General features: G+C 41.9%; 1 protein-coding gene and 2 non-coding genes across 4 annotated transcripts in view; all 3 read left to right on the top strand.

Annotated features, from left to right (window-relative positions):
* Nucleotides 1-19,540, top strand: part of GRB2 (growth factor receptor bound protein 2) — a 66,849-nt gene that overhangs the window by 41,166 nt on the left and 6,143 nt on the right. For both annotated transcript variants that reach the window (XM_045569900.1, XM_045569901.1), the window contains exon 3: nucleotides 15,080-15,177. In XM_045569900.1, coding sequence (XP_045425856.1) covers nucleotides 15,080-15,177 — 98 coding nt within the window. The remainder of the gene's footprint in view (nucleotides 1-15,079; nucleotides 15,178-19,540) is intronic.
* Nucleotides 10,576-10,679, top strand: LOC123621365. Its single transcript, XR_006729098.1, has one exon. It is a non-coding gene; the product is annotated as a U6 spliceosomal RNA (small nuclear RNA).
* On the top strand, nucleotides 13,636-13,742 carry LOC123621332. The gene has a single exon (XR_006729068.1). It is a non-coding gene; the product is annotated as a U6 spliceosomal RNA (small nuclear RNA).

Here is a 19,540-nt window from a genome sequence, read left to right as displayed (position 1 = left end):
CATTCCATTTCATTATTTTATTTTATTATTATTATTATTATTTTTGAGACAGGGTCTCTGTTGCCTGGGTTAGAGTGCAGTGGCATCATCATAGCTCACTGCAAGCTCAAACTCCTGGGCTCAAGTGACCCTCCTGCCTCAGCCTCCTGAGTAGCTGGGAATACAGGTGCGTGACACCACGCCCAACCCCTTGGAGCACATTAACCTTTAATAGTTAGATACTAGAAGAAACTAGCCAAGGAAGGGCCCACCACGGTGGCTCACGCCTGTAATCCCAGCACTCTGGGAGGCCGAAGCAGGTGGATTGTTTGAGCTCAGGAGTTCGAGACCAGCCTGAGCAAGAGCCGAGACCTCGTCTCTACTAAAAATAGAAAGAAATTAGCTGGACAACTAAAAATATATAGAAAAAATTAGCCGGGCATGGTGGCGCATGCCTATAGTCCCAGCTACTCGGGAGGCTGAGGCAGCTGAGGCAGGAGGATGGCTTGAGCCCAGGAGTTTGAGGTTGCTGTGAGCTAGGCATGATGCCATGGCACTCTAGCCCAGGCAACAGAGTGAGAAGAAACTAGCCAAGGAGACCAAACTAGAGTGGCCAGTTAGGTGGCAAGAAAACCTGGGAAATGATATGTCTTGGAAGCCAAGAAAAGTGTTTCAAGGTGAAGGATGTGATCACTTCTGTTATGTGCTGCCCATAGGCCAAGTCAGAGGGCAGGGAATCGACCTTTGTATTTAGCAGTGGGAACTCATTCATAGCCTTGAGTAGTTTCAGCAGAGTGGTGAGAGCAAAAGCATGCTTGGAGCAGTTTCAGAAAGGGTGGGTGGGCATACGGAAAGTAGCATGAGGAAACTTGCTGGGATTATGGGGAGGTTCCATATCTCAGAGATGACTATGTAATATTTAACTATGGTTAATAGTATGTACACTAAGTATTTAGGGGAAAGTGTATTTAAGCCTGCAACTTTGAAATGCCTCAAAAATTAAGATGGATTGATAGAAGGATATAGGGATGTACAGATGGATAGATACGTGATAAAGCAAATATTGCTGGTGGTATAATTTAGGTGGTAGATAACTGTATTCATTGTGAAAAATTTTTTTTTGAGACACAGTCTCACTCTGTTGCCCTGAGTAGAATACAGTGGCGTCAGCCTAGCTTACAGCAACCTCAAACTCCTGGGCTAAACCGATCCTCCTGCCTCAGCCTCCCGAGTAGCTGGGACTACAGGCATGTGCCACCATGCCCAGCTAATTTTTTCTGTGTATTTTTAGTTGTTCAGCTAATTTCTTTCTATTTTTAGTAGAGATGGGGTCTTGCTCTTGCTCAGGCTGGTCTCAAAGTCCTGACTTCGAGCTGTCCCCCCACCTCAGCCTCCCAGAGTGCTAGGATTATAGGTGTGAGTCACTGCACCCCGCCCTTTGTAAAATTCTTTTCACTTTGCTCTATGTTTGAAAGCTTTTATAATAAGATATTGGGGGTGGGAGAGAGAACATGAGACAGGGATTATAGACAACTGTTGCGAGGACTTTTAATGGAAAGGGATGGAGAGACATGAGGCAGTAGAGTCCAAAGAAGTCTGCTTTTACTCCACTCCCAAAGATGAAAGGAATGACAGCATTTTTATTTACTGATAGGAAAGATCCAGTGGAGACAGGAAAAAATCAATGATGTGGAAGATAGAAAGGAAAATAACTGGATTCATGTCCTTGATGAGGCAACAAAAGATGGAGTCTAGCACTGATGTAGAATTTTGTTTTGCTAGGAGCATGGGCAGAAGTAAGGGTACAGGTGCAAGCAGTTATGTAGATGTGGTGGGAACTTTTAAAGAACTGGTTGCTTCTGTTTTTTTAGTGAAATTGTAAATAAGATCATCTACTGGGAATGGTGGGAGAGCTGTTGAGGCCTAAGGAGATGATATGCGTTAGTTGTCTAGGAAAATGAGAGAGTGAATTGACTAGGAAACTAAAGCAAGAACCCACTGAGGTCTTCCAAAAGGTCAGGTAACTGACTGTTACTCCATGCTGGGCATGGTGGCACGTGCCTGTAGTCCCAGCTGCCTGGGAGGCTGAGGTGTGAGGGTCGCTTGAGCCCAGCAGTTCGAATCCAGCCTGGGCAAAATAGCAAGACCCTGTCTATAAAAGGTTTTTTCTTTAATTATAAAAATTTTAAAAAGAAAAAAAAAGGTTTCAGAAAGAGAAGAGTGCAAATGAAAGACACTACCAAGTTAAAAACAAAAATAAAGGAAAAATATTAACTTTCCATAGCTGATGGATGTGAATTTTCAGATAGGAAGGGCCCCCCACCAAGAATCCAGCATGATGAATAAAAACAGATCCACATTCAGATACATTATTGTGAAATTTTAAAATGACAAGAAGAAAGAGAAGGTTCTAAAAGCACCTAGGAAAAAAAGTAAACAGTTCCCTACAATGATAATGAAATGATAAGCAGACTGCCAATAAACATTACTTGTACAACTCTGAATACCAGAAAATAATGTCTTCCAGGTTCTGAGAGAAGATTGCTGTTCATCCTAGAATTCTGTTAATTCTATACCCAGCCGAACTAGCATTCAAGTATAAACAGAATGAAGACATTTCCAGACACACAGGGACCCAAAAGTGTTTTCCTCTCAAGCACCTTTCTTGGAAAATTCTTAAGGGTACACTAGTGTAAAAACCAAGAATTGGAAAGACATGAAATCTAGGAATCAGTACATCCAGCCGAGGAGAGTATTAGAAGAAAATCCCAGACTGATAGGCCAGTTGAAGAGGGAAATCTGAAGGAAAAGAGTATTGTAGACATTTTTATACCATCCTTGGAAAGTTGTAATAACTTGAAAGTATAATAAAGCCAGAAAAGGCTGGGTATGGTGGCTCACGCCTGTAATCCTAGCACTTTGTGAGGCCAAGGTGGGAGGATCACTTGAGGCCAGGAGTTGGACACCAGCCTAGGCAATAGTGAGACCCCCAACTCTACAACATTAGCTGGGTATGGTGATGCACGCCTGTAGTCTTAACTGCTCAGGAGGCTCAGGTGGGAGCATTGCTTGAGCCCAGGAATTTGAGATTGCAGTGAGCTGTGGTGAAGCAACTGCACTCTAGCCCAGACCACAAATTGAGACCCTGTCTCCAAAAAAAACCCTAGGAAATACAGAAGGCCATCCAATAAAGGAAGTACAGTTGAAATTTCAAAATGTGCAACACAGGTTGGAACTGCATGGTTCCACTTGTATGTGTGGATTTTTTTCCAACCAAATACAGATCAAAAATACTGTGTTTGGCCGGGCACGGTGGCTCACGGCTGTAATCCTAGCACTCTGGGAGGCTGAGGCGGGCGGATTGTTTGAGCTCAGGAGTTCGAGACCAGCCTGAGCAAGAGAGAGACCCCGTTTCTACTAAAAATAGAAAAAAAATTATACGGACAGCTAAAAACATATATATATATATATGTGTGTATATATGTATATATATATATATATATAAAAAAAATTAGCCGGGCATGGTGGTACATGCCTGTAGTCCCAGCTACTCGGGAGGCTGAGGCAGGAGGATCGCTTTAGCCCAGGAGTTTGAGGTTGCTGTGAGCTAGGCTGACGCCACGGCACTCTAGCCCGGGCAACAGAGTAAGACTCTGTCTCAAAAAAAAAATACTGTGTTTGCAGACTGTGAAACCCACATATAGAGAGGGCCGACTTTTCACATCTGCAAGTTCACAGTTGGCCCTGCAGGACTTGGGTATGCACAGATTTGGGTATACTTGAGGGTCCTGGAGACCAGTCCCCCATGTATACCAAGGGATGACTGTATAATATTTTTTAACTAGCTTAACTTTTTCTCCTAGAGCTGTAGATTGTTAGCTTGATGATGAAAATTCAACTGGAGAAAACAGAATTTTGGTTCTAGTCAGTTCAGATAGCCTTAACCATTATACATAGACATTCATGATATTAAAACCCTTTTACTGCATGGAGGGGGAACTCAAAAAGGCCTAATGATACCATTCTGTAGCTGCAAACAGTAGTCATATCTTAGTTGATCATATAATAATGTCTGATCACTTTTCTGATTTGGGAAACTACTTGTTATTGTGGACAAGAGAATGAATGCTGTCTACCTGATCACCCCTCCGTTTCTAAGCAGCATGGATGTTCTGTTAGTACTGTGGCTGGCGCAGAATCATAGAATGGTACACAAGTTTCTTTTTTAAATGCTACATGAAATCAGGAACTTGTTCTTGTGTGGAATTGTGGGTCTGACAAACCCTTTGTTTGCTCTAATACATCCTATCATTTAGCCCTCTTAGTCCGTCTCTTCTCTGCAGGTTGTGACAGTTCTGTGGGACGAAAGTGCTGATTTTCCACATGGAGCATTGTGTAGGTGCTTAAACAGAGAAAACTATAGGCAGAGCAAGGCTGGGCTTGTCTCCTTCTGATGTGCATACAGAGAGCTGGGGCTGTGCCTGGCTGCCCTGCCCCCAGCCCTCACAACCTGAACATGCTCCTCCAGAGCCGCAGCTGCCTGCAGGAGGCCAGGATGGCGGTAATTACTAGACAGGCTTCCACTCCAGCAGCAAAAGGAGGGCAGTTAATTCAGCCCGTCTGTTAACAACAGTTAACAGTTTGTCTCCAGTTGCATTAGAGATGGTTAAGAGAAGACTGTTTTTACACTCTGAACTCTGATGCCCATTTTCTTAATGAAAGGGTCTGTATTTGGAGTCCTAAGCCCCCTAATGTTGTTTTTGGAAGTAGAGAAAGTATACGTGATAAGTGAATAGCATGGTCAGGATGTACTAGCTAAAATGGAATATTTTCATAGATTCTGAAAGTTTTCTGCATATTATGTCTGTTTGAATTGGTTATGAGAAGGAGTTTTGTTTAGCTCTTTTTAATTGTACAATAAGTAAAACATCACCTATGTTCTCAAAGAATGGGATCATTCTAAGTAAGGGATTATCCCTTTTATACATTTTCTTTCTCTTTTTGTTTGTTTATGGTGGAGAATAAACTTTCTCTGACTTTTAAATTATGTCATCTTGAGAAGCCTATGATATGGTATGGAATTTGATATCTGATCCTATACGATATTATGTCCCAATTCCTGCGAAAGGACAGAGGGGGATCTTATGGGAGGGAGAGGTGAAGTTTAGATTCTTAAAATGATGTATGTGGGCTTTTCAGTTTTCATTTTAGACTCTCTTCCAAACAGTCAGAATTTCCCTGCCCTAGTCTCAATTCTCCTCTGGTCCCCCCTGCCTTATTGCAGTAGCCCCGTTGCCACCTGGTCTTCCTGCTGCTACCTTGTCCCCTCAGAGCTGTGTGTCACACACAAGCCAGAACCATCATCCTAATGAGCAAATTCCCCAAATCCTTATTCTACCCTTTCAATCCCTGCATGGTCCAGCCCAGTTCTCTGTCTCTGGCCTCCCCTAGACTCTGCCATACCCCTTTCCACCCAAGAACCTCTGCTCCCAACCTTCCCCTCTGCCTGGAATACTTCTTGCTCTCATTTATGTTCTCCATGCCCACCCCCAAGCCTAGCTAAATCCTGCTTATACTCGGGGTTTCCATTTACATGTTACCACCCAGGTGAGCTTTCCTTGACTCCATCCCTGCATGTGATTGTATTAGATCTCCCCACGTGTGCTCTCATACAAAGCACCCTGAAATCTTTCATCATAGAACTTATCACAACTGAAGTTATAATGATCTTGCCTCCCCCACTATTAGCTCCTTGAATATAAGGTTCATTTCTTTATTGTTGTATCCCTAGCACCTAGCACAGTCCCTGACTCAAAATAGACACTGATGCTTGTTCATTATTTTTCCCCCCCAAGACACAGAGTCTAGCTATGTTGGACACTGGAGCTTTGAACTCCTGGCTCAAACAATCCTTTCACCTCAGCCTCCCAAGTAGCTGGGACTACAGGTGTGCACCACCTTGCCTGACACCTCCCTCAGTCTTGATATACATCTTTGATTATTTCCTTAGGATAGGGTCCTAAGAATGGCATTGCTGGGTTAATAGGTGTGAAAATTCCTACCTTTAATACATATGGTGAAATAGCTTTTCATCCGTATACCTTTTTACACTCTCACCCATACTGAGTATTAGTTTATTTTCATCTTTGCCGATGTGATCATCCAAGGACAGGGCAGTGTCTCTCAGATGTCTGAGTCATACAAATAGAAGGCTGGAATTTGAGCCCCTTGATCTAGTTATTCTAGGCAAATCTATGTGGCATCTTGTCCTTGAAGATTTCTGGGCTCTTGGGCTCTTCAGCTTTAGCAGTGGGAGAATAGCTTGTCTGATCTGTTAGGCTGCAGTTTTTCTGCACTGGAGTGAAGTTGCCAGTGAGGTTACCTGTAAAAGATGACTCTGATCGGCCAGGTGCGGTGTCTCATGCCTGTAATCCTACCACTCTGGGAGGCCGAGGCAGGAGGATTGCTCAAGGTCAGGAGTTTGAGACCAGCCTGAGCAAGAGCGAGACCCTGTCTCTACTAAAAATAGAAAGAAATTAACCAGACAACTAAAATATATATAGAAAAAAATTAGCTGGGCATGGTGGCACATCTCTGTAGTCCCAGCTACTCAGGAGGCTGAGGCAGGAGGATTGCTTGAGGCCAAGAGTTTGAGGTTGCTATGAGCTAGGCTGATGCCACGGCACTCTAGTCCGGGCAAAAGAGAGACTCTGTCTCAAAAAAAAAAAAAAAAAAAGATGACTCTGCTTGATTGAGCCACATCCAGCTGTCCAAAGTGTATATAATTACCATTTGTCTTTTGAACATGACACCCCCATTGCAGGGGGGCAATGTATAGCCTGGCAGAGGACAGCCAGCAGAGTGGGACTAAACAATGGCTCCCTCTTTTATTGCAGCCCATTTAAAATATCAAAGGAAAGATTACTTTCTTACCTTATCCTCTAACCTGTTGTGAATTTCCTCTACCTTCCTGGACTGCCTGAAGTTGTCTTTTTTCTAATTCCTCCAGATGTGAGTTAAACTTTCCACATTAGCCATGCAGCTAATTTGGAAGCATGTTGCTGTGAATTCTGTGTCCAACTCACAGTCAGCGATTTCCCCTATCTCACTTTTTACTTATTCGCTCTTTATTTATATACATTGCTCCCTTAGCTCATAAACACTTCTGAGGGCAGGGACCATGTCTTTCCTTCTTTTATTATCCCCACTGCAGCTTCCTAACACAATGCTGTCAGTGTAGTAGACACTTAAACATTAACTGAAGTGCAATTCAAAGGGGACAGCTACTGTAAATCATTAAGACAGTCTAGCGATGACCAGATTACAGATCTCAGGTTTTCATACCTTCACCCACTTTCTCAATTCTCCATAACTTTTATTAATAGTAGTAAACAGAATTACTTGAGTGCTTAAGAATGGTAGACCTCATAAAGTAAGGCTCTTTTATAGTTTGTTTTCTTCTCCTTAGTAGTTGGTAGAACATGGATACTTCCTGCATTCTGTTTGTCCTAATACAAATGTCACTTTATATGATGAAATATCTCCTTAATGCATTGCAAAGGACACATACAACTGATTTAAGGATAATTTCAGTCAGGGTCTTAGTAGGAAACACATGACACACTTAAATCAACTAATTTGGGTAGACTTTATTTATTTATTTTTTTGAGACAGAGTCTTGCTTTGTTGCCCAGGCTAGAGTGAGTGCTGTGGCATCAGCCTAACTCACAGCAACCTCAACTCCTGGGCTCAAGCCATCCTCCTGCCTCAGCCTCCCGAGTAGCTGGGACTACAGGCATGTGCCACCATGCTTGGCTAACTTTTTTCTATATATATTTTTAGCTGTCCAGATCATTTCTTTCTGTTTTTGTTTTTTTTTTTTTTAGTAGAGACGGGGTCTCGCTCTTGCTCAGGCTGGTCTCAAACTTCTGACCTCGAACGATCCACCCGCCTTGACCTCCCAGAGTGCTAGGATTACAGGCGTGAGCCACAGCGCCTAGCCCACAGTAGTGATAGATGAGTTGTCATCTATAAAAGTAAAGCAGAGAGAAAGGTAGCCATGGTGATTGCAAGCTCTGAACTGCATTGTGAAACATTTTAATAGATAGGACAGTCTAGCTAGGGGGAAATGAGAGAAGTACAATGTTGAGAGGTCAGTGAGTTGACTAGCTTGACAGCTGCAAGGTTCATTTGGGGTAGGAGTGGGTGACAAGGGCAGAGAGTAGGTAATGGCCAAATTATGAAAAGAGGAATGCCAGAAGAAAGATAATTTGGACTTAAAGAAGGCTAACTACAGCTTTATAACAGAAAAACAGTGGTGTTTGAACTGATTTGGGGCAATAAATAGATGGAGGTCAAACTAATTCAGCCTTAAGCCATGATACCTGACATTTGTCGGGCCTTGGTTCTCTGACTTGCCTATGTTCCCCTTTCACACTGATCCCCACTGAGAGCAGCTGCTTAGAAAGGTGACAGTTCGGAAGGAAAGCACTATTCCTGGACTACAGCTGGGTCATATTCATATGGTAGTGTAAAAGTGATGAATGGGCCAGGCTGTAATCCTAGCACTCTGGGAGGATCTCTTGAGGCCAGGAGATCCAGACCAGCCTGAGCAAGAGCGAGACACTGCCTCTACAAAAAAATAGAAAAATTAGCCGGGCATGATAGTGCGTGCCTGTAGTCCCAGCTACTCGAGAGGTTGAGACAGGAGGATCACTTGAGCAAGTGAATGATTTTTACTGTGGAAAATTGGGGTGTTTGGGGACTTTGTCCTCCCTCTCTCTTTTTCTTTCTTTTCCTTTTAAAATTATTAAAAGATGCTAAGGTAGAACCTCTCACCATTCTGTCACTAGTGGTCAGAAGGTAGACTTGACCACCAAATGCCCTTTGGATTCTTAGAGTTTGTTAAATAGATTCCTTTTAAAAAAGAAAATGACATAGAAAATCAAAGATTTAGGACTCTTGGATCTCTAAAGAAATGAGGCTTCTGGAAATATCAATTTCAAAGAGAACTTAAAATAGCATCCATGGCACAGATATTATGCTCTTGTGGAAAGAGGTGATGGCATGAGGGTAAAAGACCCTCTTGATTTGGTATCATTACGTGAATACTATTTAAATGAATAGATTTCTTTTAATTGTTTAATAAAACAGCATAGTATAATATTTACACACAATTTTATAAATCTACCAAAATTAGAGTTTTAAAACTTCATAAATTGCACTTTATTTCTTCTCAGCTTTCTGTTTGTTAAGGGACAAGTACACACCTGGCTGGGTAAAGGATCTGCGCGTGTTTTTACTGAGTTGTGGCCTCACTGTAGTTGTAGTCATTCAGGATGGAGACTGGCCTGCAAGGTGAACTTGAGAGCTATTGCTCTCTGTGTATTTGGGTAAGCAATTGAAGGTTTCTGTGGGACCAGGAACTTTAATTATTGAACTACCTTTAAGTTATCATTAAAATTCGTAATAGCTTGTCTACATTGTGGGTGTTTTTCATGATTTGGCACACAGTGTAGCAAGCAGCGTAGCCAAGACGTTTTTCATGTTGAACAAAAATGGTAACAGATGGAAGTGGTGATTGTAAAGCACTTATTTAAAGTGTTAGTAATGAATCAGTGTAGCTTGAGACTGAGTCAATAACCCATACTAGGGAAGATGAAGAACATTCTGGATAGTTTCTAATAAAATACGTTAACAGGCAACTGAAGAGAACTGAGTTTTCAATGTCTCTCTCAGTACTGTTACCCTAGCCAGGGCCCTATATAATTTTTTCTCAGGAGTTAAAGTCTTTAAAAAGTGTGTGTGCGCGCTTGCACTCTTTTCTAGGAATTTGAAATTATATGGTAGGTGTCAGTAGGATTCTCAAAATTTGTCTTCAAGTCATGGCAGTATTTCGATATTGCTCCTTTGGGACTGATTGATTGGCTGATGGATTGATACTCAGGAGTTGGACTGGTTTTACCTGGGCCTTTGATGAAATGAACTAAGGAAACCTCATGGGCTTATGTTGAATATCTCTAATGCAGGGGGCAACTACAAATGTTGTTTTTGGGTTTTTATGAGTTAAAAGCTTAAATATGTAATTGCTCCTATCTTTCATGCACAAATGCTCTTGTACAAATTGCTTCACAGATCAATAAAACTTAGAATAATTTTTTCCTGAAGAAATGTTGAACCCCCTACAAGCTGTTAGAATTGGAGCGTTGAAAGGTTTGATGAGACCATAACTGTACAGCTTCTTCCTTTTTTAAAAAGAACGATGATGCCTATTTTTTAGTCATTTACAGATGACTGAATATGTTTAGGCCAAGAAGTATCTCCATATTTCAAAATGCAACAACTGTCTGGTCCAAGTGCAGTGGTGTTTACAACTAATGATGACAAGCACTTACAGATTTCTTTGTTCCTTCTCCACTCCCAATACTTCACCTGACTAGCCTAAAAAGAAAGAAAGAAAGAGAGAGAGGGAGGGAGGGAGGGCAACAATCTGTAAACAAAACACTATTTTTCTAGAAGATGCCTTTTTTAATAATTTGTGTAGAAAATCAAGTGCAGTTCTCTCTCCCATTATTGTTACAGAAGGGACAGGGAACGGTGCTTGCTTCAGCAGCACATACACTAAAATTGGAACAGTACAGGGAAGATAGCATGGCCCCTGCACAAAGAAATTTAAAAAGGAGGACAGAGAAGAGAATTAGTGATTGCAGTTCTTGAACTCTGCATTTAAAATTGTTTTTTGAAGGAAGCACAGAAGTCTTGTACATGTGTGTTTTCAGAATAAAATAAGAATCCTGTTCCTCTGTTAATATGTATACTCTTGGTGCCATTGAATAGTGTTACATCAAAGAGATTTAATTTGGTTGGGCGCAATGGCTCACATCTGTAATCCTAGCACTTTGGAAGACCAAGGTGGGAGGATCATTTGAGGCCAGGATTTTGTGACCAGCCTGGGCAACATTTCAAGACCCCATCTCTAAAACATTGCTTTTTAATTACTTGGGTATGGTGGCATGCGCCTGCAGTCCTAGCTACTCAGGAGGCTGAGACAGGAGGATTGCTTGAGCCCAGGAGTTCTAGGCTGCAGTGAGTTATGATCATGCCACTGCATGAACAACAGAGTGAGACCTTGTCTTAAAAAAAATGTAGGGATGGTAAAACTCAGTCCCCCAGGATTGCTACATTTTATTAGATGTAGTGCTAGGAATATATGAGACAAAGTAACTATTGTGAAGTAAGTTTGTCCACTAAGACAGTAGAAGTATAATAGTATACTGTTTGCTATACTGCCTATTTCATTTTCTCATTTAATTCCCATAGTAAACTTGGGAGGTGGTGTTATTACCACTTTATACTTCAGGAAACCAAAATTTAGAGAGAGGTAGTTTGTCCATGGTCATTGTTCATCGTTGGTAAAATTGGAATTGGAGCCCATACGTTGTTTCAGTCTCTTGAGTGAATCCTATGCTCTTGCCCCCAGGTCAGGTGCACACTGTTGGGCTCTTGGACCTACTATTTCTTACCAGTGGCTTTTTTTCTTTTTTAGGAAACTATGTATTCAGAAAGCTTTGAATAGTATTGGTATAAATGGAAATCTTGCACTGCTGTGAGAATGGTCTCAGGTTGGGGGCAAGGGAGGGGGGTAACAGTGAATAATGGCATTAGAAGCACACAAGGTAGAAAAGTTGAACATGTCAAATACTCGGACTTGTCCACAGTGAAGAAAGTTTTATTTCTGGGAATTTATTTCTTTCGTAGAATAGCATTGGTGAGTTATCATCATGGGGGTTTCTGAAGTCTTGCTGTGTTGTTTTCTGCTTCCCTGTACATTTTGAGGGGTGTGAAGTTTGTACTTGAGGTGTGTTAAGCCTTGATGTGTTTTGTCACTTTATTTCTTAACTGAGATGGTTCTAACTTTTGGTTGAAGTATAATATACACATACAGAAAAAATCATAACAGGTCAGTGAATTTTCACCATTCCATTGATTGGAATGTTTTTAATTTTTTCATATAAAGCATACCTCAGTCGTCATCTCTTAAATTTCTTGCTGATTTGGGTTCTAACATTATTTTCAGAGTCTCATTGCAAAAAAAAAAAAAACCCTTCACCGAAACTTGTCTGTTCCTCGTTTCGTAATCTCATCTCTTGATCAGTGTCCTTCTGTTAAACCAAAGTGTTTTGTGTGGCTACAAAGTCATAACTCAAGGGAATATGGGGGTTGGAATAGAAAATACAGCTGTGGGGTAGCAGCTACAAACATTCCTTGGAATTTCCACAACTGAACGAAACTTTGGTTGGTGAGCTCACCCATCTATTTTTTGAGAGGTAATGGGTGAACAGATGACAAGCTGGCTTCTGTTGTGGGGAAACGGTGAGAGGAGCAGCTTTCTCATTCTCAGAACTCTGATCAGGCCTTATAAAATTAGTCCTGAAGGATGTGAGCTTTCATCTAGAGCCGTAAAATTAAGCACAATCTTTGTAGGTGCAAACTTGCCCACATGTGGTTCTGATGTCCTCTGCTCCATTTTAGATTCACTTACGTTCATCTATGTCCTTTGCTGTTTTGTATGTTTAAGCATTTGAACAGAACTTTACTTTTAAACATCTTTTAAATTACATCATCTCAGTTTCAGGGCTTCCATGTGAAAGCTGACTTGCTCATAGAGCAGTTGTCTCTGACTCCCAGGGTGGCCCAGAGTTGCAGCTACGCTATTTTTCCAGCGTTTTGCCTTCAGCTGAACCAACCTTTCCTTAAGTTTTAGAGTAAAGAGGTTTAGAGGCATGCACAGCAGTACCTTAACTATCTGGTAAAGTGATATTCTGGATACTAAAATTTTCCAGATAACCAAAATTGTAACCATTTATGTATTCAAACATTACATTTTTAAAAAGCATCAATTCCATATTTCCCTGCCTTCTGGGGAAGAAAAGCATACTAAACACCAAGTAATAATTTTGTTCTGTAGACAACCATAGTTCTAAATTGATGCCAAATCTGGGAGTTGCCCTGCAGTTTTGTTCATTGAGGAAGGGGGCACTTTTTAGGGCGGATTCGCCTTTGTCTTGGGTAAGGTGACAAGAGTGTGCAGATGTGTAAACTCCTGGCATGTAACACATTTGTCTTTCTCCGCAAAATTATTGCTCACAAATCAAAATTGGCCTTTTCTGGCCGGACGCGGTGGCTCACGCCTGTAATCCTAGCACTCTAGGAGGCCGAGGCGGGTGGATCGCTCGAGGTCAGGAGTTCGAGACCAGCCTGAGCAAGAGCGAGACCTCGTCCCTACTAAAAATAGAAAGAAATTATATGGCCAACTAAAAATCTATATAGAAAAAATTGGCTGGGCATAGTGGCGCATGCTTGTAGTCCCAGCTACTCGGGAGGCTGAGGCAGGAGGATCGCTTAAGCCGAGGAGTCTGAGGTTGCTGTGAGCTAGGCTGACGCCACGGCACTCACTCTAGCCTGGGCAACAAAGCGAGACTCTGTCTCAAAAAAAAAAAAAAAAATTGGCCTTTTCTAAGTGATTACCTTATTGTGTTTTGATGCCCAAAGAAGTAACAACAGCTCCTTGTCAACCTGACTCTCCTCTGTCTTCTAAGAACTCAGGAGAGTATATACACACCTCACGATTTCAGGAATCATCAAAAACTGTTCATAGTGGTCGCTTTGGCAGCACATATACCAGAATTGGAACAATACAGAGAAGATTAGCATGGCCCCTGCTTGAAGATGACACACAAATTTGTGAAGCATTCCATATTTTCATTGGAAAAAAAAACTGTTGTAGCCAGATGTGGTGGCATGCGCCTGTACTCGGGAGGCTGAGATGTAGGGATCCTTTGAGCCCAGGAATTCAAGTCCAACCTGGGCAACATAGCGAATTCCTGTCTCTTTAAAAAAAAAAAAACAAAAAACTGCCCATGTCTATTGATATGGGGGAAAGGGATAAAAAAGAAAAAAAAAAGAAAACTCTTGTTTATATAAGCCTACAGTTTTCTTTTTTTTATTATTACTATAGGATAATGATGCTGTATAATATTGTTAGGCCACATTTTTCTTCAAGTCCTTATTTTTGGCAAGTAACAGAATCCTGGCCTTAAGCGACTTTTAAAAGAGCTCCTTTTTTTTTTTTTTTTTTTGAGACAGAGTCTCACTTTGTTGCCCGGGCTAGAATGAGTGCCGTGGCGTCAGCCTAGCTCACAGCAACCTCAAACTCCTGGGCTTAAGCGATCCTACTGCCTCAGCCTCCCGAGTAGCTGGGACTACAGGCATGCGCCACCATGCCCAGCTAATTTTTTCTATATATATTTTAGTTGGCCAGATAATTTCTTTCTATTTTTAGTAGAGACGGGGTCTCGCTCTTGCTGAGGCTGGTCTCGAACTCCTGACCTGGAGCGATCCACCCGCCTCGGCCTCCCAGAGTGCTAGGATTACAGGCGTGAGCCACTGCGCCCGGCCAAAAGAGCTCCTTTTCTCAAAGTCTGTTCAGTCTTCTGTGCCGCCAGTGCAGGAACAGGCAACTGAACTGTGGTGTGACAGGTTAAGTGCACTTTCCCTCCCAAAACTCATCCTTAACGTCTGCTTTATAATTGTCTAGCAGCACAATGCCTTTGCTGGCCGAAGCAGAGTTCAATATTTTCTTAAATGAAGATTTAAAAAGTGTAAGTGGGGACTAGGTGTGGTGGCTCACACCTGTAGTCCTAGCACTTTGGGAGTTTGAGGTTACAGTAAGCTATGATGACACCACTGCACTCCAGCCTGGGTGACAGAGCAAGATCCCGTCTTCAAAAAATGAAAATAAATATTATTAATGTATCTTGCAAATATTATTAATATTTTGTATCACTAACTACAGGGTTTAATTCTAGATGTTTGGGAGCTGTACCTTTCATTTCCAGAGACAGTTTCTTTTTAATTTTAATAGAGTTTAATATGATGCTGGTTATTTGAAGTTACAAGAAATCTTAACATCCACATAGCTGATAGTACTTCACATAAGACCTTTCATGAACAAACCTAAAAGCATAATTGTCTTGTGGCCAGACTTTTAAAAGGGAAAAGGAAATGATTTTTTTCCCCTTGTCATCTAATTTCTTTTCAGGTTTTGAATGAAGAGTGTGATCAGAACTGGTACAAGGCAGAGCTCAATGGAAAGGACGGCTTCATCCCCAAGAACTACATAGAAATGAAGCCACATCCGTGAGTTGGGCTCCACTGGGCTCCCAAGGGTTGGGACCAACCTGCTTGTTTCAAATACTGTTTTTAAAATTGAGATCCCTGGGATGGATGTCATGCCTTTTATTCTGTCTTTCCAGGGAATTGGCGAAGGGTGTTGATTTTGCATGTTAATGGTAATGTATGATGATAGTGTAATAGTCAATAATAATACACATTTGAGATGGATAATAACTGTCCATGATCTTTAAAAATAAAACAGTAGTTTTTGCAGGTCCATATTATTTTTCTTTAAATGTTTGGGGCCAGATGTGTTTCATAATTCTGCATTTTTTGAGTTTAGAAAGGGTACTTACCACGTGGTTTTGTGTTTATATGTTTGATGATCCGATGGAACAGTATCTCAATAATCTTTGTATCCCCAGAGCACAGTGCTTGACATATAATGACATGTTATGGTTCCCAGTAAATGTTTATGCCTCTAGCTTAGTGTCCGCACTTCAGAGAGAATGAAATATGCTCTCCTCCAGGCTTCTGAGAGTGGTGAACATGTTTAATTTTTTCAGAACCCCCATCCCCTGATTTATATTGCTATGCGACACAGTGGGACCAGGGAGCCTTTACAGACTACTGTCCTCCCGCACTCACCCACCTCTCATTCATGGCCCTTGCTCCTACTGCAAAAGCAGTCGTTGGCATACCTTGTGAGTATGGTGGGGGCAGCCGAGGCTTTCCACACTCAGACTAGAATGCTGTTGGGACATTGTGTACTTGCTTTGACACTGGGGTGTCGGGTGAGACTTCAGATGACTTAACTCGCCTTGAGCAGCAGCCCGCTGGCCCCTCTCCATCTTATCACTGCCCTAATGTGAGCCATGTACTGCCTCTCCTCTCCTCCCCTCTCCTCTCCTCTCCTCTCCTCTCCTCTCCTCTCCTCTCCTCTCCTCTCCTCTCCTCTCCTCCCCTCCCCTCCCCTCCCCTCCCCTCCCCTCATCATAGCTCACTGCAACCTCAAACTCCTGGGCTCAAACAATCCTCCTGCCTCAGCCTCCCGAGGAGCTGGGACTACAGGTGTGTGCATGCGCCACCATGCCTGGCTAGTTTTTCTATTTTTAGGAGAGATGGGGTCTCGCTTTTGCTCAGGCTGGTCTGGAACTCCTGATCTCAAACAGTCCTCCCACCTCGGCCTCCGAGAGTGTTAGGATTACAGGCGTGAGCCACCGCACCCAGCGCGCTTCTTTCTGTTCCCCCAAATGCCCAAAACATTATCTTACACATATGTCATAGAGCTAGAGGGGGCCTTCAGGATCATCTAATTTGTTCTTTATCTTACAAATTATCAAAGCCTCTAGTATTTTTATTTCAATGCCAGTAATTTATGAATATAGCTCTCATTATAAAAGACTCACTATGCAGAAAACTTAAAGCAATATATGAGTTTGTCCCCATACACATAGCCCTTGCAGAGATAATGACCAGTAGCAATTAAGTGTTGGCCAAATGCTGCCTTATTGTACCAAACCCCAAACTTGTTCTAAAAAGGTGATTTGCCTTCTGTAAAATGAAACTAATGATTCGGGAGCTTCCTTACAAAACTGCTGAATTCATGCCTTGGTCAATAAATTCTTAGTGGTAATTATGTGGCAAGAACTGTGCTAGATGATGGGAAGTTACATTCTGTAGTTTAACTTATGGAACAATAACACGTCCATATACTTAACGTGAAAGCTCTTTAAGATGGCATCTGGGAAGCCTTAGTCTGGAGATGGAAGGCTGGGTTATGGGTTAGCCTGCGGTTTGATGGTGGGAAGGTGGCGGTACCATGATGGAGAAACCGGGAGGTCCTCAGGTAACTTCTTTTTACTTCAGGAAGAACCAGACACCTCATAATGGCTCAATAAATGTTTCCTTGAATGATTTAAAAGGTCAAAACCAGTCTAATTTGTAGAATAAATTTTTCTAGTTTTTGTTTGGAGCCTGTACCATGTTGTATTATATATATGAGTTAGATTTTCCCCTAAAAGATTTTAGATTCCTGAGAGAATTTATGTCTTCTGCTTTTATGTTCCATTATAACTTGTACCTTGATTTTTGCACATGGTAGCTCAGTAAATGCTTCTGAATTGATAATCAGGCCCAAATTCTTGATAATAAAAACCAAAAGCATTAAATCTCCAAAAGGTGTATATGCACAAGATTCTTGGACCCCTCTCCACGAGTTGATAATGCTGCTCATTTGAGGTCTCCGTAACTTAAGATTGAGGTTAATGTGTCTTCATGCTGAGGTGGCTAAAATACAGGCACAAGTGGTGGTAAACAAGAAGCTCCAAGAGTCCCAGCACGAATTTCTTACAGATTTCCCATGAAATCTACTAAGCACAGCTTTGCATTCTTGCAGCCATGTAGTGCCAGGATTTACTTCTGGGGGTTGTGCGGGCTCTCCATGGGCACTAGCCCAGAATGCACTCTACAGGGGAAGCACTGGGCAGTGTTTACTAGGAGTGGGAGGGACCCACTGGGTCACACAGCACATCCTCCCCTGGTCCTCTGTAAGCTAAGTGGTTGGTGCACTTCTGTTTCCTTCAGTTCATCCTGAGAATAAACCCTAGATCAGAGGTTGGCTAAACTTGTTTTCTGTAAAGGGCCAGACAGCAAATATTTTAGGCTTTGTGGGCCATGTGCAGTCTCTGTCCTGTCAAATCTTCTTTTTAAAAATTTTAACAACCTATTAAAGTTTTAAAAACAGTCAGTGTGGGCCACATAAAAAACGGCAGATTTAGACCAAGGGCCATGTTTCCTGGCTCCTGCCCTAGACCCAGCAGTAACAACATCAACTGAAGTTCTTTCTTATTTTCATATTTTTGGACTGAAAGGGAATTCAGCAGAACATCATACTATAATTTTTATAGTAAATGCCTCTGAGGCCGGGCGAGGTGGCTCACGGCTGTAATCCTAGCACTCTGGGAGGCCAAGGCGGGTGGGTCGTTTGAGTTCAGGAGTTCAAGACCAGCCTGAGCAAGAGCGAGACCCCGTCTCTACTAAAAACAGAAAAATTAGCCAGGCATTGTGGTGTGCATCTGTAGTCCCAGCTACTCGGGAGGCTGAGGCAGGAGGATGCTTCAGCCCAGGAGTTTGAGGTTGCTGTGAGCTAGCTGACGCCATGGCACTCTTCTCAGGGCAACAGAGTGAGTGTCTGTCTCTAAATAAATAAATAAATAAAATAAAATAAAAATAAAATGGAATACAGTCTCACCTAATACAGCACTTCAATTAACAAATTAAACCCAGGCTACAAAGTGATTGTTTGTGTTAGTATTGCAGCACGAGGTACATATACTGGTGGTAGATCCAGGTATGTGCTCTTCATATTAAACACATGTGGACTACAGGCTATGGGATGTAGTAAAGAATTGAATTGGAAAATAGCTTAGCTTTCTCCTCTGCTATTTCTGTTGTAGTATGAACCCATCTTTTAAAAGATTTTTAAAACATTTGACCAGAGGCATATGGTTGCACTTAAATATCACCATTTAAAGAAATGGTGCCTTGTAAGAACAATGAGAAAAACGGGACGGAAGGTTGAAAGCATCTCTTTGAAGGGATCTGATTACCCAGCAGGTAGAGAACCAAGGTACAGGGTACAGGGCCAAGACCCCAGAAAAGCAAAACTGGATGAGCAAAGCCCAGCATTTGGCGCCTTTTCCCCCTAGAAGTGTCCCCAGAAGAAGTGCCTAACAAGAATAAGAAGCCTAATTGAGCTTTTAGGGGGATGGGGCTAGGAGGAAAAAAAATTGGCTGTTCAGGACCTGCCAAATGGGGTGGGGAGTGGAGTGGCCCTGCCAAGTCCCCAGGCCTTGGGCTGGGACAGCAAACCATACTGAGGAGTAAGGAGTCCAGAGGGCCAGAAATAGAATGGTCGGAGGCAATCATGACCAGGCATTAGAATAGATGACGCCTTGTGATTAAAAAACAAAGGAAAGGAACAGACAGCAGGTTCTAGGTAATGATCAAGTTGTCAGATATAGACTTTGAAATAAGTGTACTTAATATCATCAAGGGATTTATATATGGAAATGTATAAATGATATAAAATGCTGTGGGAATGTGGAGTGGTGGTATTTAAATGTTTTAACTGAGAGTGATAGCTTTTCATCACATAGCATAATATGATACCCCTTCTGTTGTATGGGACATGAGAGAGAGAAGAGAGAGAGAAAGATATTAATAGAAATAGGAGCAGATACAAAAGAAATCTTTGTTTAATGAAATGATTTTCAAACTAACTTTTTATTTCTTGGTCTGGGTGCTTGTAACATGGATGTGTTTATTTTGTAAAAATTCCAATTAGAGTACTTTTTTTCAAAGCAACACATTCCAAGTCTATCTT

This window comes from Lemur catta, chromosome 15 (genome assembly GCF_020740605.2).
Source record: "Lemur catta isolate mLemCat1 chromosome 15, mLemCat1.pri, whole genome shotgun sequence".
Taxonomy (NCBI): Eukaryota; Metazoa; Chordata; class Mammalia; order Primates; family Lemuridae; genus Lemur; species Lemur catta.
Note: the sequence above shows the minus strand (reverse complement) of the source record. Positions and strands in the feature narration are given on the sequence as shown.